Source organism: Ptychodera flava, chromosome 12, assembly GCF_041260155.1.
Source record: "Ptychodera flava strain L36383 chromosome 12, AS_Pfla_20210202, whole genome shotgun sequence".
Classification (NCBI taxonomy): domain Eukaryota; kingdom Metazoa; phylum Hemichordata; class Enteropneusta; family Ptychoderidae; genus Ptychodera; species Ptychodera flava.
In genome coordinates this window covers 19,490,778-19,515,318 of record NC_091939.1, presented here as the reverse complement: position 1 = coordinate 19,515,318, position 24,541 = coordinate 19,490,778, and the positions used below count along the sequence as shown (strand labels likewise).

At 36.9% G+C, this 24,541-nt stretch overlaps 1 protein-coding gene across 37 annotated transcripts in view; it reads right to left on the bottom strand.

The window, feature by feature from the left end:
- The window catches only part of LOC139145305 (mediator of RNA polymerase II transcription subunit 15-like), a 153,767-nt gene that overhangs the window by 15,468 nt on the left and 113,758 nt on the right, over positions 1 to 24,541 (bottom strand). For 9 of the 37 annotated variants that reach the window (XM_070716355.1, XM_070716357.1, XM_070716359.1 and 6 more), the window contains 7 exons: positions 23,534 to 23,608; positions 12,771 to 12,965; positions 9,485 to 9,615; positions 8,965 to 9,099; positions 7,519 to 7,590; positions 1,309 to 1,469; positions 461 to 523 (listed from right to left, as the gene is read on the bottom strand). In XM_070716355.1, coding sequence (XP_070572456.1) covers positions 461 to 523; positions 1,309 to 1,469; positions 7,519 to 7,590; positions 8,965 to 9,099; positions 9,485 to 9,615; positions 12,771 to 12,965; positions 23,534 to 23,608 — 832 coding nt within the window. Of the gene's footprint in view, positions 1 to 460; positions 524 to 1,308; positions 1,470 to 7,518; positions 7,591 to 8,964; positions 9,100 to 9,484; positions 9,616 to 12,770; positions 12,966 to 20,838; positions 21,542 to 23,533; positions 23,609 to 23,959; positions 24,282 to 24,541 lie in introns of those variants that run through there. The other 28 variants (XM_070716361.1, XM_070716364.1, XM_070716368.1 and 25 more) reach the window with 14 other exon arrangements.

The window sequence follows — 24,541 nt, the reverse complement described above, 5'->3', positions numbered from 1 at the left end:
GAAAACAAAGTATGAATAATTTTGAAGGAGAATGATCTTAACATGTGGAGAATCTTTATATTTACCGGTATGTTATAAAATGAAATTACTGTAATTTGAATAGTATAGAAGCGCAATGAGGCGAGTGGGAACAAACTCTGTTTTTCTTACAAGTGTGTTTCCCTTAACTCATGGTATACCCAACATTAACAAATTTATTGTAAGATATTCATCAAATTGCATTGAATGAGAGATGTTTTATTTTCAACTTGGAAGGCCAGTATGGACAAGTTAGCTTTGGCATTGACAAATTTCTTGTACGTGTTATTACATGCTGTAGCAAATATTTTTGTATATTTGGGAATTCCTACACTCCTACAATCTAAATTTTCCAGCTTTACAATACCAAACTTGATTTCAGTATGTTAATTCTGGTCACATATTCTGCATAACAGTGAGTCGAAACCTTGAACATACTTACATGCTATGTGGCTGGCTTGGAGAAGGCTGCATGTAACTAGCAGGAGATGCCATAGGTTGGGAACTGAAATGACATACACATCAACTGTGTTCAAATCAAAGGCAAAAGGAATATCCAAATATCTTATTTGCCTCTGGTTTGAAACAAATTTTGTAAATTCTGGCATATCATGTGATCTGACACTCCTTTGTATGTGTAGATCACTGCTGGCAATGAGTATACTTATAACACTGGTGGCATCTTCTTTAGCAAGTTACAAATGCAGTTAATGGACCCTCTCCATTGCACGCTGGTTCCATGACAAACCTTGGCAGTGTATCTGATGGATGCACATTGCACTGTATGACTACCAGTAGTTTTAAGATAGTTAGACTTCCATAACAGACATGCACATGCACATGCAGATGTGCAAGTTGTTTTGTGTGTTTGAATGCAAGATTTAACAATTAAAGAAAGATTGACTGGATGTGAAGAGGTAAATTTTCAATTTTGGAGCTAAATCAACAATTGAGAAATAGAAAGTGAACAAGTTTACTAAAATAAAATCACAGAAATACTATTCATAAATTTAGAACTGATACTGGTGAATCTATTGACTTGACTTTCTGTTTTTGTTTTAGGTTTGGAAATGGTGAAAGTACTTTTGGAATTACATGTACCTGTTTTATAAAAGATGTTATCCCTCCTAAATTCAGCCAAATTTATTTTTGCTTAATCAAGATTCTTGAACATTCTGTACAGACGAGAAAAATCAAAGGGTCTTTTTTGTCTACACTTTTCAATATCAGCCAGAAACCAAGGAAAGACATGTGGTTCATTAGGAGTATATAATCTATACCGGTACTCACCTGTGAGGGGGCTGTGGAGCCTGTTGTTGATTTGCCTGAGGATGGGGAGGAGGTTGCTGCTGTTGATGTTGGTGTTGTAGAGCACCTGGTGCAGGGGACCGCTGCTGGGACACAACAGACATCGCTGGCGATACAACAGCTTGGCTAACAGTCGGTGGCTGCTGCAAAGTGCCAAAGAAGGACAAATACTGATCAGTATGTTTCAGTTTTGTGAGTAAGTGGAGTGTCATCATCCTTTGTAACTGTGACAGGTACACAGGGGATGATGTGGGAGTTATCATTGACATCAGTGGGTCAGCTTCTGTGTGTGTGTGAACATCGCAGGGAAAGGGAAGACATTGGTAGGGTAGTCGATAACGGAGAATGCCACTGACCATCAAATCACAGACCGACGGCAACACCTCTACAGGAAGCAAGGAAATGTACATACATATAATACATTCACTGACCAACCCTTCACCCCTACTTACAACTACAAAGGTCTGACTTTGCCAGGACAACTATAGGACTGAACCAAACTGTGGAACTGAGTGGGTTGACACAGCAGCTGGCAAGCAGTTGATGTGAAAATGAACACAGACATGGTAACAAGATTTTCAATATCAACTATGATTACAAGATACATTGTATTGACATCAATGAAATCGGTTTATGGCACTGACTCTGAAAAACTGGAAAAATGTCTTGTCACTGTTTGTACGACACAACACTTGAATACAGTCCATTTATATGTAACAAATCTGCTGTAGAAGTGACCTCATGTTTGGCATATGTGAAAGAACAGCATCCTAAAACTTCAATCTTCATAATCACAAACTCTACGCAGGCAATTTTAAAACCTTTCTCTCATTTCAATTGGTACATTCAGGTGTAAAAGAAGATAGAATATCTACCTCATGACCTACTTCCCTTTCCTGTTTTTAAAAATGACATGGACTGATTGCTTCTCTGGAATACATGTAGATGGGAGCAAAGTGTTTCTCCGAAAAACTGACATGACTTCTTCAGACAGTCATCTGTTGCTTTCTTTCAAATGCTTTCATTTAGCAGCATACTTGTTGTCACACGGCCAAATGCATATATTTTTACTTTACACAGATTCATACGACCTGTATGAAGGCTGGAAAGGCACCTCAGCAGCAACACTGACTACTCAAAATGACATCTTAAGATGACTGAACATCTGCTTGAGAGGGTAACTGCACAGAGGAGTAACATTTTGACATTTCGGGGGCTGCTCTGAGAGTTACTGGTTCTCAATCTTCTATTACATTTTTGTCCAACTCTGTTTTGTATAAAACTTTCAAGGTTCTCTGAAACTTTAGCTGTACTTTTGACTGGCTGCACACAGATTGTATAAAGTCCACACAGTTTAAATAATGGATATTGCCAAGCATGTCAGTTGATGAATTCAGCACTGTGGTACCTTGTTTGTCCCAATAAGTGGTGCTGAAATTCTCAAAGCACATCAAATCACATCTCATGCGGCACCACCAGTAGCAAAGGAATGGAAAATGGCTCTTCCATCTGTCAAATGTATATTGTATGTTCTGTGATAACCGAGGTCCAATTATAATTGCTCCACAATGCTGCACTGTAAATGCCATTTGCCGTGAACAACACTGGATCCTGGTACGGTGTGGATACAGGCACAAAATGACACTAAATTCAGGATTTGAATGTCTCCCTTAATAGATCAGTTGTTTTTCCAGTGTTACTGGAAAGGAAATTTCCAGACATGTTTAGGGTGACCATTCTCACCAGTGTAATAGAATACATAAATAAATGAAGGTTCTGGTGTCGCTATATTCTTACAGGTTGAATGAAAGTCTTTAATTACTTATTCAGTGACACATGCAATGTACATCTTGAGGGCATGAGCCAAGTCTACTGGAATAATTTTTTGTCTATAACAGGATAGAATTTGTTTCTCCTTCAGCTGTTGATATTTTGTCCCCTAAAAATCCTTAATCACTTCAGAATCTAATGGTTCTCCTCGACCTGAATAGTTCTCCAAAATTTTCCATGAATGTCCCACTGCTAAAGCTCCTATCACTTTTGCTATTCTTTGACAGTACCTGCATATGCCATCCAGAATATTGGCATTTGTAAAATCATTGCACGGGTCAATGTCTCATTTTATTGCTATGTCATACCTACAGAGGACACGGGACACTATCCTCACCAATTCAAATACATAAATTACACTCATGTAGTCTTGGTGATGTACTCTCTAGGTCACTGACAAAAAATGATGAAATATCATGTGCCTCTGGGAGCAAACAACAAGTAGGCTACAATTAAATATCAAAACTGACATATGTCAATAGAGCCTTTGATATATTTGCGACTTTTTAAAAATGGAAAGCCACAAAATTGAAATGTTTACATTTTCAAAAACCATGAACAGAAAGTACGAGTTATTTATTGGAAATATAAGGGAGACAGCTTGACACTTCCACGTACACACTAAGTACGTAAGTTCTACCTGGCATATATTTCAGATATAGAAAGTGTAAAACCTAGAAATGGTATGCAATATCTGCAGTATGCCAGCCTCTGTCTGGACTTGAATTCGTATTGCAACATATATCAATACTTTTTACACTTGTACAGGCTGAACTGACATGTTCAACACTGTACATATATTTCACTATTCTTTCAGGGAGTAGGACAAGTAACTGTAGTCAGTGAAAAAACCATCAAAAGTTACAGTTACCTGATCAACTAAGCACAATGGGTTGGTAGTCACATGAGGCATGGAAGTTCCAGTACAATATGATGTACCTATACCAGTTACCTTATGCTACAAAAATCCTCTTAGCTAGACAGACATGGTCCCATAAAAAGTACATTTTAGATGATTAGTTTCCAGTAACATCCACTAATGGGAGATCAATTATTTTCTGGTCGAATTGTTGGAGTGATTACGGTAAGTAGCATCCAAAGTACATCTATTGATGACTTCAGACAAACAAACTCACAATTCTGTTGTTTAGTCATGAACAGAGTTCATAAATAGACAGTGATGTTGCTGTTGACTGTATTGCCCCTGTCTTGTGACATTCTGACAAGCATGACAATTCCAGTCCTTTTCAGTCAGCTGATTTCAGTGCTGTTGTTACGCACCACCATTTAAATAAGTTTTCAAACTAACATAGAGTAAAACTAATATCTTATCCTGCATTCAGCTCACTGATTGGATTATACTGAAATTCAAAAAAACTAAAGATTCCTACATAACCAGACAATAAATCTTACCACCACTCCAAAAAATCATTTTTCTGTTTAAGCGTTTCTATGGTGTAGGGGACAGAAAATGGCCAACTGTGCTGCCTATTCTAGATGTGTCTAAATGACTTGTTATCATATTCTCCTCAAATCTGAATGCTATTTGAACAGAGATGAATTCAGATTTTCTCTTTGAAAGGCACTTCAAAACCATCTAATATTCTGCTCCTCTGAGCCTGCACCACAATAGGCGCCAAAAGACAGCTGTTGCACCGTGAAAACAAATATCACAGACAGACTGGAAATTTGCACTGTATCAAAGGCTGGTTTTTGAAATATAAGACCTGGGTTGATAAAACGGATTCCGTTTAAAAGCAGGATGACAACTGATCTGCCTCATTTATGGAAAAAATTGAAGAGCTGCCAGAACACATATTTGTCTGACTGTTATCATTACAGTGTGGTAAATTCAAAGGAATGCAATGAAATCACTTCCTAAAAGCTATAACTCTTGACGAGCTGACTGTAACCCTTTCACTCCCATGGTTTAGCCCAATTTTAGTCTTTTCTATGGCAAGGTTAGATTTCTATACAGGAAAATGGAGGTGAAAGAGTTGACAGTCATTGGTTGCTAGATGAGTGGGAAAATATGGTCACTGAGATGAAACATCTGGGTCACTGAATTATCATGATTGAATCTTTTTTGGTGGAAATAAATTCTTTTGACAATTTTTCCTTGCTGCACAAGATTGTACGATCTTTTGTGGCTATGGTGTGATCTAATCTGACATACAACCATTCACGTACAGCAACACTAAAACTGGCCGACCGAGCACCGAATGGGTTGGTTGGAATGGGGTATGTATGTGACTAGAATATTGCACCAATGCTGGTTACCTTATGCTACATGAAAATCCTCTTAGGTGTGACATGTTGCCCTAATACAACATTTTAGATTGCATGGACAAATAATTTCCAATAACACGTACTGACGGCAGAGCCGACATTCTACAATTAGCAGCATTCGAAGTTGACATTTATTGATAACTTCAAACACAGAATACCAGTACATGTGCTCTCTTGTGTAGCTATGGGATTTGATCAATGAAAAACGTTTGATAAAAGGCCAAATTGTTTGATTTTGGTAGCATGGGCTGGAGCATCACAAAAAAGTGCAAAATTCTATTGACAATTTTCCACACTGCACAAGAGTGTGAAATCTTTAGTGGACAGTCTCCAGACAAAGTACAAACAAACCATCATCTAGAGTTGAGGACTGTACAAACATCACCAATTTCTGCAGATTCCGTACTTGCCTATGTCATTCAACATGTTTTACATGCATGGCAATGGATTACTACATTGAAAAAGAAATTTTTGCAAGATATTGATATGAGGGAAAATAGGTTTCTTTATGTGTTTGTTTACCAAATTTGGAAAAAAAAAGATTATTCTCTGATTATTCTGGCCAGTGAGGAACTGTACACCAACAGCTGCCAATGCAAAATGTTCAACTTGTGGCACAGGACTGTAGATTTCCCATAATTCATTGCGCTTTGTATCCTCGGAGATAACTGAGTGAAGTCTACTATGTCTCCTATATGTAGACAAATTCACAGACTATTTATCAAAATTTTGAAAACGTACTTTTATGCACACCATTCTTCTCAATTCTCATTTTAAATAATTTGGAAAATTATGCATAATTGAGAGAAGAGATAGCATTTTCGTGAAATTTGCCAGAGATTATGTCCTCAGCCATACAGAATAATGTGATGGAAAGTAGGGAGGCTAGTTGCACCTGTTTTATGAAACAAAAGGATATTGATTTTTTGCAATGGAAATGACAAAAGAAATTTGCATGCTAAGTTTTCTCAGAGAATGACCCCTTCAGTTCGTCATAACTTGCTGCCTAAAAAGTATGGCATTTGTAGTACCTGCAGAATGTGACTTTTATGGTTGTTTAGTGGTTATTTTCAAACTTTCACTGAAATATCTAAACGTACTTTTACTAGATATTATTTAAAAATTATTCTGATGCTGCACACTAGTGCTTACATGCAGAACTGAAAAAGTTTTTAGAAAAGTAACCTTCAAGGATACAAATCAAAGAGTATTGTGGGTAATTTATTGTACTGTGTGTGGGTGTGGTTGGGAACTCTTGACATAGACTACAAAATTTTTGACAACCGCTGTCACAACAAAACATGGTCTGCAATGAGAACTCTGTAAACGACAGCTTTTTAAATACTACCATATAACTCTTGGTGTGATCCAAGAACTGTATGACAACTGTTTTGAAAGGCCTTTAAGCATCTTTGTTGTACTAATACATGATAATACCAAAGTACACTTTTCTTTTGACAATTGCACTCATCATTTCAATGAAGTCATACCAGGAGACAGCCTTACATTCCTACTTCTATTTACATGCAAGTGTGTTTCCAACCTCAATTAAAAAAACAACAATTCATGTTGCCCGACTGGGTGCAGACACATGGATAACTGTTTTCTACATCTTGTGTCTTCCAATGTCCTGTACATACCTCCAACTGTTTTCAGTATCGAACAACTAGATGTATTAAGCATATGTACATCCTATCACATATTGAAAAGTGAGCAAGGAATACCTCTGATCTACAACATCCAATTTTTGATAAATAAGTAATCGAGGTGAGGACCACTGATCACCAGACTGTTTACACTAATTTTTTTGCACAACAACAAACCTGCAAAGCTGACACAGGGTTGGATTCTGGGGGGTAGATAAAAACAACACAGATAAACACCAAATTAATGCACAAACAGGTAGTAACCTAAAGTAAACAGACAGTAAAACCAGAGGGGCAAGCACTAAGTAAAACAAAAATAGAGACACAAATCAATGTGACAAATAAATAAATAAATGAAATAATCAGAGGATAATAATATCAGAATATGAGAGACTGTGGTTAAATGAGATGTTAGACTAAGACAGACCTGCATCGCTACCATCCCAGGTTCATAGTATCCGTGATCATAGTTTGGAGATGCCACTGGTAATCGGTGCATCTATAAGTTGTTAGATCAGAGCACATTAAAAGTTGTTTAGTTTTAACACCAGGCCATATACCCATGGACTGTCTGTAGATAATTCACGATACTGTAGCAAGTGGAGTATGGTCATTTCTTCCTTAAACTTGCTGGGCATGTTTTCATCCTCCATTCTGATCGAAAATTTGGGGGATCAAAGTAATTTTGTGTTTGGAAAATTCCACTGCATTTACATACGGAACAACTTTCATGAGCATTTTCTAGACAGTCCTGGGTGGCCTTGAGTCCTGTACCCTCTAGCTTGGCATGCATTTTGACTGTTGGTTGTGCGTGTGTGCCTGTTACATTACAGAGCCAACCTTCATGGTAAAAAAAAGCCCTTGTATTATTATTAATTAATCCTTTCCAGTGACAACCACACCATTTATGAATTCTGTATGCTGGTCCTAGTTTGTGCTACTGGCATGCTTTCTGAGTGAAGGAGAGAAAGACAGAAGGGGTGAAACTTCCACACCCTGCACCACACTGCTAACTTCTACATGAAAGACTCGGGGGTATCACCAGACATGGCATTCTGAATTTGTGTATCCCTGAGGTGCGATGATCATGCTACCCTCTACCATGTGTATGACGCATGCAATCAAAGTCAGTAAGTTTCAATCACATCCAGGATCAAGGTCATTAATGGGAGAGAAACAAAACAGGGGTTATCTTTCTCTGGAGAGTTAGTACTGTACATTACAGAAAATGTCACATATTGTATGCACATTCTCACACTGGTCTGAAAACACTTATCAAATCCATCAAATATGACTTTTCAGACATGTTTTTCTGAAGAGGACATAGAAATTCAATGTACACATTTGTCCAAAAGCAGGAATACACTATGGATCATGTTTTCCTATCATGCTTAAACAAATGTAGAGTTCATCCTTAATTTGTTATTTCATACTTAAACTACAAAACACTCTTTGTTATTGGAATTAATATGTAAGAAAACAAATTTACGCAACAGCAAAGCTTTATACATAGTGATAATACAGTGATAGCACAGATACTAAGTACTCCACTGAGAAAGCAATCCCTATAGTGGCAGTAAAATATTACAAAGTAAAACCTGTCAGCTTGATGACAGCAAGAAGAATAATTCATCATGATAACATTCAATGATTATCACTCTTGTGTGCAGGCAGAGCGAAAGCAGTTCAAAAGTCTCATTTCTAATTCTTCCATAAGCTAATTGCATGTATGTTGTATTGTTGACCATTTCTATACTTTGCATCAAAGCTGTGAATTTTTTTTGTTGTTCACAGTGTACTAAAAATAAGACAAGCCTGCACACAATGGCAATATCATTTTTATTCAGCGGCTGTAATGGCACTTTTTTTATACCTGTGGTGGAGGTTGTTGGCCTGGCATGGGTCTCTGTGGTGGCATGGGCTGTGGAACATGCTGTTGAGGTGGACCTATTGGTTGCTGCTGGGGTGGCATGGCTGACATGTTGCCCTGGACGGTCGCCATTGGGGGCTACCAAGCAAAACAGACAGTAACAATTTATCAAACATTCTGGCAAATGAATTTGCATAAAGTAACCATCCATTGCATCGCTGGTGTGTTCTGGACTGCTGTCATTTAAGTCTCAAGGAAGAAAGAGAATAATTATTTTATGACCAATATTGCAAAAATCTTCCACAAAGTAATCATACCTTTGTGATGAGTTTTTCACCTACACTTTACCTATAGTGACGGGCATTATCCCTTTCAGATGAACAAATTTCTAAAACCCAGCAAAAAATAAATGCTGACACTTCAAGATTTAAGACATTCCCACAAGACTTGTAAATGTAGCAACTGTCTTACATCAGTGCTTACAAAGGAAAACATACAATACACAACCAAGTTTAATACTCACAACAACTTTTTGTTGGAGATTCTGTTGTTGCTGTTGTTGGTGCTGCATCTGTTGAAGTATTGCTGCCCTCGGTGGCTGGGTTTGGAGAGGGTGTTGCTGCATTTGCTGTCTCTGCTGGGCCTGCATTTGAGCTGTTGCATGATAAAATTACAGGAAAGCATACGATATCAAAACAATGTAGAATGTAGTCATGCATATATGAATGCCATTGGGTTCCAATAGAGTGGTATTGTATGTCAGTCTAGATGCAATATGATTCAACTTTCTCACAATATTACTTTTATGTTTGACATTTATTTCTGTTGTTGCAAGACAAGTCTGACCTTTGACCTCTGGTCATACATGACAGCCAGATATTCATGCACATGACAAGTGATGTAATTAATCCCCAAACAAAATTCATACAACTGGAAAATAACACAAAATTGTCCAAAAGTTTTGAGTTTACTCTACTTGGCTACAGTTGACTTTTCAAGAGATATTTTGCCATATAAATACAAATTGATAACATTTAAGGATTTCTTCTTACAAAAGTTTTGAAATCTACTGTACATCAAATAAACAATGGCAACAAATATGTTTCACTGGGCATTATGTCATTGCAAGAATTGTACACAAAGTGCTTGAACTACTCAGTTCTTTTGTGGTTGTTTCCTTGCATTTTTTCTGAAATGTTAAAAATTTTAACTTTCCAAAATTTCAGTGGATTATATGTAATAAAGAAGTTACCGATGGATCAAGAGTATGCAGGTAAGCTCACAGTTAGAAAATTCAAATGGGAAAATAGATAACATATGATTTGTAAGAGAAAGAACTTGTTTGTCAGCAAAAGACTGTGAATAGTTATCTCTATAACCACATTAAGAAATAAATAAACACTAAAATTTATCGCTACATCTCCAATAAATAATAACTTTTTAAAATTTGTGAAAAGGATTAATCTGAATATGGGGGAATTCCAAGTGAAGAATAATTCAAATGCTTGATGTATCATTATTATGTATGGCAGAGATAGAGCATTATTACACTTTGCAAATCAATTTATAACATTTAGTTTGTGCTTAAGGCAGTTTGTGCCTTGAAAATGGAAGATTTTTACTTTTCCTCAGACTTTCCTCCATCAAACTTGCAACCATTCTCTTTCAAAGTGAAGAATAAAAATTGGGGGTCACCATGCAAATTTTGGTATTAGAGAAACAAATTACCCAGTGTTTACCAATATTTGAAATTGAAAATGGCCGCAGTCCCTGTGCTATCTCTATCTATGGGGGAAAATAAAATTGCCAATGTTCACAAAACTTGGCAAATGAACTTAATTAAATTCATCACCTTAAAAATGAATCCCCAACAAGTGGTAGACCGGCAGAACATTGTAATAGTTTGAGATTCCGAATATCTGTCCCCGAGGCATATTCTACCTTAATTTCTACATGTAACGTAGTGATGCTCTGACCACTGTCCCCACGGACTCAAAGCCTCTTGACATCAATTTAGGGAATTTTGGGATATTTCTGTGTCAGCCCTACACCAGAATTTGTAAAATGTTTTATTATCTCACATCAGAAAGAACTTTCCTGTGTCAGGGTCTTGCAAATTTAGCTAAGCGAAGAGTCATGGGTTTGCCAATTTGTCTATTGGGTACACTGTTACTGACATGACAAGATCTTTCACTGCCAGTATTCTGTACCTCCACATTGAAGATCAATCCCCCTCCCCTCCCCCTCTTCATAAGGATGGGCCAACCAATGAGCAGGTAAATGGAGGTGATAGGATTAAACGGGCACTGAAGCTAAAACCTAATGTTCTTTTACATCCAAATTCAAAACTTCCTCCTCCCCTACTTGAAATGGAAGAGCTGAACCAACACATGCGCTTTACACATCATTTCAAGTCATGGATAGATGACATTGTACTATGACCTGCCGTGAATCTTACAGTATCAATGTAGGTGACAGCTTTACCCTGTCTGGCACTCCTCATGAGTAATTCATCAAAATAGTTGTTGACTACCTGATGGCTTATTCGAAATTAATTATTGAAATATACTAACCCTTTGACCGCAGCAAATTTTTCCCACCAAAATTATAGTGTGCAACATTTTACCAATTTTGTGAATTTTTCTGTAATTTTTTTGACAATTTTGGACCAAATGAACATCCAATTTTATTGGCTTCAGATTTTTATCAAAATTTTAGTAAAATTTAGAAAAAAGTTGATCGGTGTATATTTTGATATGGGTGACAAAAATTGACTTAGGCGCTCAAAGGGTTAAATGTCAAATTATAGCAGTTTCTGCATCTCCTTCCCACAACTCCTATAATATATTGATTAAACTTAGTAGCTTAGCTGAAACAATACAAATGTCAACACAATACACCTTCCTTGACGCCAATCCTAGGTCATACCACTGCATGGTGCATGTCATTTTCCTTTATTCCAACCTCTCTGTTGCATGTAATGTGTATAATACTGATGAAAATAGAAATTTCAAAACCAAACCCACTATTACTTGATATTTTTTCATTACAAGGTGTTAATTTTTTTATGGTGAAATATTATCAGTCACCGAGTCACTGAAGAGGTCAAGCCTCTAAACTTAATTGCCAATACTGTGGGAAGTACCATTAAAACACTGACATTAAGGATATTTTACCTGGTTAATGAGACATAAAGGCAGCTAGACCATGGGTGGTTCATGTTTGCAGAACTCATAAAAATTAAATTTAGAACTCAGAAAATTTGCATGATATATATTGCAGTTTGGTGTTCAACCAAAAGTACCGGCATACCATCATCAATTTTCCTTCATGAAAAATTCCTCAAACTTGCGTTCATTCCTGAATTCCTGACATATCTAATTTGAGTACGCATCAATGCTACATCAAAATTTACTCATCATGAGTGGATTTAATCTAATTTTCAAAGCTATTCTGACCGGAGGGGGAACAGTTATCAGAGAATGAAATACAAGACGATTACATTAAAAACCTTCCATTAAAACAAGTGCGATATGTTTTTTTAAATTAAGGGGCATTTCTCAGTAATTGAAATTTGCTTACTCATATTAAAAAATCTTCACTGTTGATGAAGACACAACAACATGAGTACCATTAAGAAACTGAATGCAGGTAAATTTTGTCATTCTAGAATTTTGATAATAATGATCAATTTTTTCCTCCGTACTGCTGCCCAACAAATCACCCTATACTGCTCATGCATTGTGTATGTTCTGAAACAAGGAAATAAACATGATTGATGTAAACTGTAAAGTCAGAATATGACAGACCTTGTTGGGCCATTCGAAGTTGCTGCTGTTGCTGGTACTGCTGCTGTTGCTGCTGCTGCAGTTGCTGCTGTGCCATCTGCTGCAGTTGCTGCGTTGGGGCTGGAACAGAGGCAGGCGGCATGGGCTGCTGTTGCGGTCGGCTTTGCTGCTGTGCCATGGCAGTCAGTCCCTGCAGTGCACTCATTGGGTCTTGGGCTGCGAAACCAAAGGTTTGGTAAAACATTATTATCACAGCGTAAATATGTCTATGTACACACGCACTGCACACACTGTGTTAGATATCTTGATCTCATCACAGGTTGCGCTATTCCGGGTTATTGAATCACGTTTTGCTGGGAATAGTTGAGGATCAGGTTAGAGAAACCTGATCCATTGTAATCGGATACGAGTGCCGTACTGGAAAAAACCTATCACCGTGTAATACATGCAATGCGTCTTCTTACACACACATCACCACTGCACACAATCAGACCTATGATGAGCCTGACCTGCAAGGCTGTTTACCGATGCTAAAAAGCTTGCTCTAGGCCGGCAGTTTTTGAAATATTCATGCTCTGTACTTCTGATAAAACTTTGATGACGACTGTTTATGAATATCAGCAGAAAACTGCTTCAAACCATTACAAAATTCCAAGAATCTTCAATTATTTATGAATATTCCACCAGAGTCTACAAGGAGAGAATGTATGGTTGTCTTGCACTTACCCATTAAATCATCAAAATACAAACTTAACATTTCACACATCAACAAAATTATTTATTTCAGAAATCAATCATTAAAAAGAAAGAAGATACAACTGTCTAAGCAGTAACTTTATTATGGATACAAATTTTTCTGTGATCACCAAGATCCATTCTGTGTCAGATCTGTCTATACATCGATTGATCTTTCTTCTACCGGTATCTCTGTACATCAATTGATCAATCCGACTATCTGTATCATATATATGTACACACACACACACACACACACACACACACACACACACACACACACACACACATATTTCAACAGTCAATATTGTAGTGAGAAATTGCAGTTGGCTAGCTAGTCTTCTTTTAATGATCTGTCTAGATGCTATTTCTGTACAGAGCCCTGAGAACACAAGCTAAATGCTAAACAACAAATAAATGCTAAATAAACATTTTCTCAAATAAATGCAAATAAATGCTAAACAACAAATGTCTAAATAATATCACAAAGAGCTTTTGATTTATGCCCTGTTCAATAGGACATTTTCAGAAGAGATTGCAAAGTTTTTAAAGCTTATTTTTGTGATTCCGAACTGAAATCAGATGATTATATGACGAGAACACTACAAGAGAGCTTGTTTCATTGCCACACACATTGCTACACACAAAGTGAATTTATCTGAACTCATTACATACACCAAAACAACCATCTACAGCAGAGGTTGACCATGATTGGAAACAGAGGACCAACACAACAGACCTGTTGCCGCAAAAGTTTGTTGTCTGAACATGCTAGTATGTGGATGAGGTCTTGACACCGGGAAAAGGATCAAATCTGTCTGGGACAAGGAATATATCAAACATTGCTAATGCGGAAACAAAGGGAAAGTACAGACTCACACCCATTGCCTTCAGTGATTAATCAATATTTCATGAATAATTCAACTTGGACAGTTTTTTTCTTTGTAGACATGGTGGCTTTTTCTTTTAATAGATGATTTCGTGTGAACTTAGCTGCGAGCAGCAACGGCAGTTTGTTGTTCAGTTATTCATATCTGTTAAAAGCTTCAGCGTTCTACTTTTTCTCATACTCCTTGATGTGTACTGGTATATGAGGTATGCTGTTACTGACACATAGTGACTACCAGTCTGCACACGTGGCTTCCAACCTGCTTTTTTAATACTTTGTTTGCTATATGTCTGCGAATGGTCTCTTTGCCACAAAATCATACATGATACGCTAGAAATTCTTCACACAGAATGAGTTTGACTCAGTTCACCTTTATGACCATAAATATCAGTTGTTTTGGTGATGTGTGGTACTCAAACGGAAGCTTGAAGCTGAGATGATTATGCAAATACCTGCTTGTAACTTAGTGAGTGACGTAGGCAATTATTTTGTACACTATATGTGGATATGGGTGACGGTTTCAAAGTGTTCAACCACGTTGGTGGATTCTTATCAACATTATTACAAGGAAAGACATGAGAAGTCATGAAAACAGCAAGCTGTTGAACTGTGTTTCTGCACTTACGATGGGACCTCACTTCACCTTTTTGGTCACACTGACAGCACTTTCCTTTGGGGAGAAAATTTGATTTCTTGGGATGGGCTGGATGATTTTAGGAATACAAAATTTGTCAGCAAATGAAGAAGAAAAAATAATTGATCCAGTACTGTCTTCATGTCCAGTAATGACAGAAAATTAAAAAATACCGCAATTATACGGTGTCGCTCACATTTGATCAAAATTGGTACATACCAGTATGGGTACCAAAGATCAACAATAAATGTTGTTTCTATCTGTTCAGTGCAGGAAAATACTACGTTGATGTTATGACTGTCACAATAATTCTGCACAGCACAACCAGAAAAACAACAAGAATGACAGAAGTTTGACATACTGCTACAGAGAAATTGATGTTTTGATCAAAAAAAGGGCAAATATTGTCCTAAAAACACAAATATTGAAATTTCACCACATTTTTTGCAAACAACTTCTCAGCTTGTCAAAAGATGATCTGCAACATTTCGTGAAATCTATCAGCAATATAAATCACTGGGCCATAAGTAGTTACAGCATGCTATCTTATTTGCGCTAGTGATATGGATGTACATTGTATCTCAGACAGCGACGGTCTAACTAAAAAAAATTATAAATCTGAAAATTTACTTAGTAAAAAATATTAGCACAGCTTTTCTCATTTGGAAAATTTTTTTTTTAGAAATTTACAGTTGTAAAAAAAAATGTTCACAATTTCATTGTGACCACCCCCTCCCAAGATCTAATGGTCCGTCCCTTAGTTTAAGCAGGTCTGTTAATATCAGTCCGGGTCAGCTCCAAAATTGGAGTGCTATACCATAATATTTTCCCCCTCTCATTAGCCAATCAGCGGCCAGCGCACCATCAGTAAAAATTGTATTTCCTGGCAACCTCCACATGCGTCCTTTGTTACGTACGCCATACTGTGTCGAACTCCCGCGCCGTATTCTGTCATAATGTCGAACAGTTGTGTGGCCACTCTGTCAAAACACAATTTCAAAATCGCGTACCAGTTTTATTCTGGCTAAGACAACCAAACCCCATATATCGCTGTGATTCCTAGACTCTGGCTTGAAGTCCTGCGAAATATAAATCGTGTACCTACACAAATCGTTCAGAATACCCCATTTGTGTCGGAGATAGCAGCGATACAAATTCTACCGTATGGGGAACAGTTGTGGGCCACTCTGTCAACACATTTTCAAAATCGCGTACCATTTTTAGTCTGCGTTTGACAACTACAAAACAGGTATCGTTCTAAAGCTCTGACATTGCTCTTCTTTCTTGCAAAATGTTATACGCGTACCTACACAAATAACCTTTATAACAGTATTTCTAATAGAGATGACGAACATCCACAAAATGATTCTCGGTACTTGAGCGAAATCGATAAACTTGGGGTAGAAATGAATCGTCAATATTTCGAATATTTATTCACTAATCGGACTCCTTGTTGGACATGACCTTCTGCAGAACACGTGGATTATGTTGACTGTCGAAATTCGTCGAAATTCACAAGACAGGGGCTTAATAAGCGGCCCAAAACTGCCGATCACACTTGGTGGGTAATTTGTGACACAGCGTGACCCGTACTTTATTAATGATGTAATCTGGTCGATGATTGGCTGAATGCCGGAATACATTATCATAATGAGTCTCGAATTTTGGAGCTGACCCGGACTGAATATGTAACAGTTCATAAACAATGACAGGAAATGACTACAGGTCAGTGGAGTATCCTGTTTCAGCCATTGGTATGCGACCACTCATGAACATTTGCAGAATTTCCCTTTTTCTTACCTCATTTGCACATTTTTGACACTGATGTGTTCATTTGAACAAATTCACATCTCAACCCTTACATCTACCTGTACACCAAATACTGAGACTGTAGCTTTGGCGGTATGGAAGCCTTTGTGTGTGACGGACATACATCCGCACATACCCACAAATATACAGACATGCAAATCAATTCAGCTTATACGATAACCTCACATTGGTATACCAAATGTGGGTAAAAAGATTGCTGCCACAGCGGCAAGAAAATAAATTTGCTGCCATACCCATTTCCTCCAGCACCCCTCCAAATAAAATGGTTCTCCCCTTATTCATCATATTCATGAATTAAAGTAGGACATCTGAAAATGTTTTGGATTCACATATTTTTGTGTCCTTGCGAATAACAATCTTACACTGCAGTTCATTGTTGAGAGAGGAGAATATATGAGCCATCCGGAAGATATTGATATTACAAGAACTATGTCTTGTTTAACCTGATATTTGCATATATATTGCCAATATTTACATTTTCTTAAATTAAAAAGTCAAAATTCAGTTCAGTGTTTAAAAAAGAGGACATCTGATCCACTCTGAAGTTTTTGAATCACAGAAACATGCTGCTCAAATGACTCAATATTTATACATATAAATTGCTAATGTTTATATTCATGCATTGCTACAGGAATAAATTTTATGAACTAATCTTAAGTAATTTCAATTGGCCGAATTCAATTTCAGATTACTCTGTTATAGCACTGGTACAACATAAAATGGCAGTCACTTTACCCAGGGATTCATATTCATAGCATCGACAGGCACACTCTCACAGACTGATAGTATGCAAATGACTCCATATTATACATATAAATTGCTATTATTTATATTTATGAATTGTTCAATGCATTATTTTTTTAAACTAGATCTCAGTAATTTGGCAGAATTCAATTTCATATGCTGCGCAACATTCCTCTGCTTCTATAGCATTGGTGGAACATAATGTGACGGTCACTTTGCTCAGGGTTCACATTCTTATAAACTTGCACCAACACACTGACGGCATGCTCTCACAGACTGATTAGCACACTCTTTCATTAAGATAGAATGCGCCTCGGGGACAGACATTCGGACTCTCAAACTTTTACAATTCTCTTCTGATATACCACATGTGGGGGTTCATTTTAAAGCTCTTGGTGAAAGAAAACTTTTCACCAGCTTAGTTTTTCGAAATTCAAAAATTTTTATATGTCTCCATAGAGTTAACACAGGGATGGCGGCCATTTTGAATTTCTAATATCGGTAAATCTTGGGTAATTTGTTTCTCTAGTACAAAAATTTGCACGGTGACCCCCTATTTTTATTCTTGATTTCAAAAAAGAATGATTGAAAGATCCCTTGAGGAAAGTTAGAGCAAAAGTTTAAGTCTTTCACTTTCGAGGTGCATACTACCTTAACCCTTTCACCACCATGGTTTCTCCCAAATCTATTGTTATCAATGGTGAGTGTGGACCTGTTTACAGGGAATTGGGGGTGAACAGGTTAAAGGGAAAAAATCTCATCATCATTCTTTGAAGTCTGGTGATTTCAAGTGAAAATTACCGGTTCATTGTTCTACTCCTTGCAGCGTGCTTCATAGACTTGGTTCAAGTCTGTGATTTGTGAGTGGGCTGGATGCAATGATTTGTGTTCTGTTTTCATATGAAACATGTGAGTGGGGTGACTGTGATGAGTGGTGTGAATGCGATACAGGGGAGTTTCACCCAGAAGAAACTAGCTCACTACTGCACAGACTCAAAGGTAATGGGTTCGACAGCTAGGAAAACCTGACATGGGCTGCCAAATTTCAATGAAGTTTGTATGAAACACAAGAGACTCATAAGAGGCTTTTGCAAATGATTTTATTTTGTAAGAATTAACTGCCTTGAACCAAGTCTACATGCTTCATTGTCGTAAGCTGTTAGAACTTTTCCTTTCATCCTGTCACAGTTTGTACACATCTATGACATATGCAGCATATACAAGAAATTGAAATGTAATAGCGTACATATACCATATGTATTAAAGTTTAATTAAAGCTGACAAACCTGAAAATTCAACAGCTCATCTACCTCACATAAATATTAATGTATCTGTTAATACAGCACACTGGCATATTGTATTGTCAACTGCTTGACTTGTGAACACCATGGGGAAATAATTTGAGTCTGGTTAATCCTTTGAGCGCTCTAATTTTCTCCCACCAGAATTTTAGTGCAAAATTTTACCAATTTTTATGAATTTTTCTGTAATTTTTTGATGATTTTGGACCACATGGACATCACATTTCATTGGCTAGTTTTTTCTCAAAATTTTGGCAAAAATCTGAGAAAAAATGACTGGGGTATATCTTATAAAGGGGATAAAAATAGACTGGTGCTCAAAGGGTTAATTTTCAAATAAAATCTGAAATAATACCGTGAATATTCTGTATCAGGGGTTAGGGTTTGGCTTTATAGTCTGTAGAACTATCACATCTGTAAATATTGATCCTGTGTGTACGTCTAGATGCTTTGGCAAGGGTCATCATGTCCTACATTTGTAAGGCCGGCGCATGTGGATCTATCAAAGACTTTGGAAGTCACACAGTATTAGCTTGATCAACAAAAGCTGTCCCTGGAGACAGCAAATCAATGTCCCTAATTAACCATACCTAAAAATTGCATCTCAAAATAGTTCTTCTGTCAATCCAAATGGACAAAATAACTCTTGCCAATTAATTAATAGTTCTTCTGTCAATCCAAATGGACAAAATAACTCTTGGCAATTAATTTCCATGGCAGGTTAGCACACTATTGATCCATCTTACTAATAGCGTGCCTACGCTGACAGCTGTCTACTTCGCACTACAAGCAAGTATATCAACGGGTATTAATTAGGATGTATCTCATACATCTATGGCAGAAAATCATCAGAACTTGACAGTTTCACATCATGATTTCACGGATGTATTAGTTGTCCTTTTGCCAACAGTAAAAAGACCATCTGTCTTTCATATTCAATGACCTCTGTTTTCCTCCTAAATATTAACAGCAGACAAACATTAGTTCATCCAAGGTGACCTAACCTCAAGCAAGTTATATTTTTCTAACCTCAATATTTTAAAGATAGTGTGATTTGACTGATAACCTAGGTACAGGCTAAATAGGGCTAGCATAGTGCAGCTGGGGGTCATGCCGTAGTCTGAAATACCGGTAGGTGACATTGCACAGAGGAAATTGAACAAAGATCACCACTTGTCTGACACCAATAAGACTTAAAAATACATGGCTTTCCTTTTGAACCAATAAAAAGATTCTCCACTCGAATTTTTTCACTCAAAACTAATTCAATGTCAAAATCACTGCTTGTTAATGTTTGCTTTAACAACTCACTAACCTACTATGTTTTGTCTGAATATATATCCAAGCAGTGACCATAACCCACTGGGTAGACAATAGCTCTCTTATAACCTTGCGCTGACAAAATAGAAATTCACAACTTATCAAAATTTAATTATAGAACTATGACTCATATGCCTTCAACGATTCACCAGAACTACGATTAGAAAGCTTTCAATTCAGGAAGTCATGTGGTAATATAAATTGAGAGAATTTACGCTTTGAGGAGAAACAAAATCAGATCAATGTCTTCATAAATGAACTAATGAAGTTTTGAAAAATTTAGATACCATGAGCTTTTATTATTTTCATTTCTTCATAAGTTTTCCAAGATAACAATCAAAATGAAAACACTCAATTTTCTGTAAAATTCCGAAGAATTTTCTCTGTAAAGATGCAAAAACAGGATGAGGAAGTGCACATTTAACACACAAATGATATGCTGACTCGGTATAGAAAATTTTGACCATACCAAAATATACTGTCTCCCTATCTTATGATGTAAATTTTCATTTGGTATGATAACAGCATCATCATGAATTTTCACTACTTACCATGATTTCAAAAAAATATGGAAGCTCAGATATTGTTTAGTACTTTCCTTCAAAAGAATATATATTACATGGATCATATACTTACTCAGAGTCACTTGATAGTTCATAAATTTAGCTTTCAGTAGTTCTAAATCTTCACCTCAATAGAAAGTTTTGACCTTTAAGTGATGAAACAGCCGTAATTTTCACAGGAGTCCACATGCAAGTACAAAGTTCTCCTCTGGGACAGCTATACATCAGAGATAAGTAGTGGAGTTTGGCATGCACCATACATCATGCATGTATGCACCCTTTGTTGTGGGAGAAACAGGACTCTCTCTGCCCACTGAAAGTACAGCGGCGGTGAAAGGTGACACCTGCTATTATGTGCTGCCAGTGTGAATCTCAGTGTGCTAGTGACATGTCGCCCTATCTTAAACTGATCATTTCTTCCATTTTATGGCCATCGCCACCTGTCGCATGGTCGTACGCACAAACAAAGCTATCAACTTGTGAGCGGTGGCTGCACGCACCACTTGACACACAAGCTATCTACTTCACCTTCTCTGATCTGTAAATGAAACATTTTTTCCTGTTTTGTCTGGTGCAAGCATGGCAAACGGCTGCCGCGGATGTTTACTTTGAGGATGTATCAACATTGCAGAACTGACCAATCAGCCTTCTTCCCACGCAAAAAAAAATGACGAGAGTACACTCTGTTCCCAATATTGACATGAAGTTCATTTGTGGTGAAATATCCAACAGATTCAGCATGTGTCACTGCAAATAATACAAGCTGTCTAGAATAACTGGCATAGCTCGTGTGACCTTTGACCCAAGTTCATTGACTGTAATGTGATGGAATTCTGCACTGGTGATGACCGAAGACTTTGATGGAAGAGATTTTATACACAGAGACACTTGCTTCCGTCTTGCAAGATTAAACTGTGATACCCAGCGATGAAGAATTGTGTCATTGTCTGAAAGTTGACCTTTCATGTCACATGCTCTATCTCCACTGCACCTGATCTGGTTCATTTTAACCCAAGATTCCCATTGCAACGACAGACCTCTTCAGAGGAAATGGGGTGCTGTACACAGTTTAGGCATAAGCTTCAAACACATGAGGGGCAAGGTCTGTGCATTTAATCACGCTTGGTTTAATAAATGACTGTCCGTGCAGAATCAAAAGAGATAATCAGATAATAACTCCCTCAATTGTCATAGAGTAGTGAGTTATTTTCATCCTTTGGAAAACTGTGGATAAATTATGTTTTCAACACATTACCAATATTATTTGGTTTACAAATGCAAAAATTTACAAAGAGAAGAAATAGTTCATTTACAGCGTTTTGATCTGCACTTTACAATATGTATGAAATACTCTACTGGCATAAAGTATGCTTAACTTTCTACCTAACTCTTCCCTCTTCTGAGTAGTTTATTTTAAACTCAACTGTTAGATGACTGCATTCAATATCATTAGTGCTAACACAATAATATACAGAATATCAATGCAAGAAATATGTGCGATCACATTACCTAACATCATTTTCATTTGAATTGTCTCTTATATATATATATATATATATATATATATATATATATATATATATATATATATATATATATATATATATATATATATATATATATATATATAGATAGATAGATAGATATATAGATATATAGATATATACAGATATATAGATATAGATATAAAATAATGGTCCATATTAACCCTTTCACCACCATGGTTTGGCTCAAACCCATTGTTATCAATGGGGAGTATGGACTTATTCACAGGAAATAGGGGTGAAAAGGTGAAAGCATATGTGAGGAGAAAATCACCTGCCTGGGTGTGCTTGCTTGTTGACTGGCATACACCATATCCATTCAAAACAGAAATATATTTTTACTTGAACATTTCCTTTTTTAAATTTAACAATGTCAACATTTTGTTCTTTGTACATTTTCTCATAATGTTGTCTAGTCCATTATAATAGACAAGTGAATTAAACAGTTATTGCTATCACAAAATGTGCAACTTTCCTGTAGTCAGTAAACTTTCACTGTTTTAGTTCTTCTAACATTTTTCTCAATTTCACAGATTGTTCCAGATTTGTACATCTACATATCATATTTGTACATGAGAAATGTTTGAAAATACTATTACAAGGCTTTACAGAACGTGCTTATTGCAAGAACAGGGAAATAGTACACAAGTCATCTTACTTCAACTACGATGTATTTCCAGAATTATCTCTCATATCTTTGGAAAGATGTACAAGAAAACAATGTCCACTATAATGATTGGAAGAATAATAACAAAACTGGAAATTTACCTCCAAAACGTAAATGTGTACTAAATCTCTTATTATGTCAAATCTTAGTTTGATGTACTTATAAAATGTTACCATGGAAACTACACGAGTAGCCATGTATGATACAAAATTTTATCAATTAAGGATTATAAATTTTGTTAGAACAGAAGAAATACAAGAGAAATATTACATAGCTGTATGGTGCACTCTCCCATAAACCAAACAGTGAGTTGTCTTTGACTCATAGACAGCTGTATCTTATAGAATTATTTTGCAATTAAATGCACTGTCACCGTGAAACTGAGACCTGTAAGATCCTGGCTATATATACCAGGGTATAGACTAGATGTATCTGTTGTTTAATAACACCACATTACAGTGTATCCCATTGGCTGCTGAGAAGAGGTAATGTTAAAATTCTACAATATGTACCAATCAAATGAGCACTCACATTTGAAAATGATTTAAGTCTCTTACCTGAAGCAGCAGCAGCAGCTGCAGCGGCAGCCGCAGCTTGTTGTCTTGCCTTGCCCTCAGCTTCTTTCTTGGAATCTGCAACACAGCAGAGAAATGAATGTGTTACTTTGGGATCTATGAACTGGTGCAGGTGTGTTTTACGAATGCATACATATGTATATCCATTTCTGTGTATATATGCATGTGTTGTTAGTCTCTCATACTGACGTCATCAGTGGTATATGTCAACATCAATAAAGGATAAAGATATTACATGTACTGTAATTCAGTTTACATATACAGCTGTAAAGTGGCCAGGCTGATACAGTTTGTTTATACATGTATTTGACATGTCCAACAATGACCGAGAGTTATGTGTGGCGATTTGTCAGACTGAACATGAAACCTCTTGACAATCTACAGCTTATCATTTGTTCCCCATTTTACCTGCCAAGAACCTTTCCATCAGAGTTCAAGTCAAAGGCTGAAGACCAGTATCACAGCATGTGCAGCAGCCATACTGGCAATGTCCTGGCTAACTGGAGAAAAGCTGCGTTCAAACCTTTTTTTTCAGCATCCACTGGGGGGAAAACACCTATTCTTCAACAATGAGCTGCATAAGAGCACAATGTGTGGCTCAGTCCATGTCTGGGAAGCCGTACAATGCCACAGACAATGGGAAACAAAATGTGTCAGACAGGGACTTCGAAACCATGGTTCTGACACCAAGTAGTGATGTGTACATAAGAATTTAGCATTGGCTAAAGAATGAAAACAGTGATGTGATCAGGGTCCATTTATAGAGGTGAAAGAACTGATGCTATTATCTCAGGGAATAGAAAGTAGAAGCGAGAGGGACAAAAAGGAAAGTCACATTCTTCACAAACCAATCCTCCCAAATGAAATGTATTTACAAAATGCCGTTGTTTGCTTCATGTCCATGTAAAAGTACACTTTGATGGAACTTTATGAACAATTCATGATACTGCACACTCAAGAAGCTTGAGGATGTGAAGTTGTCATCTGCAC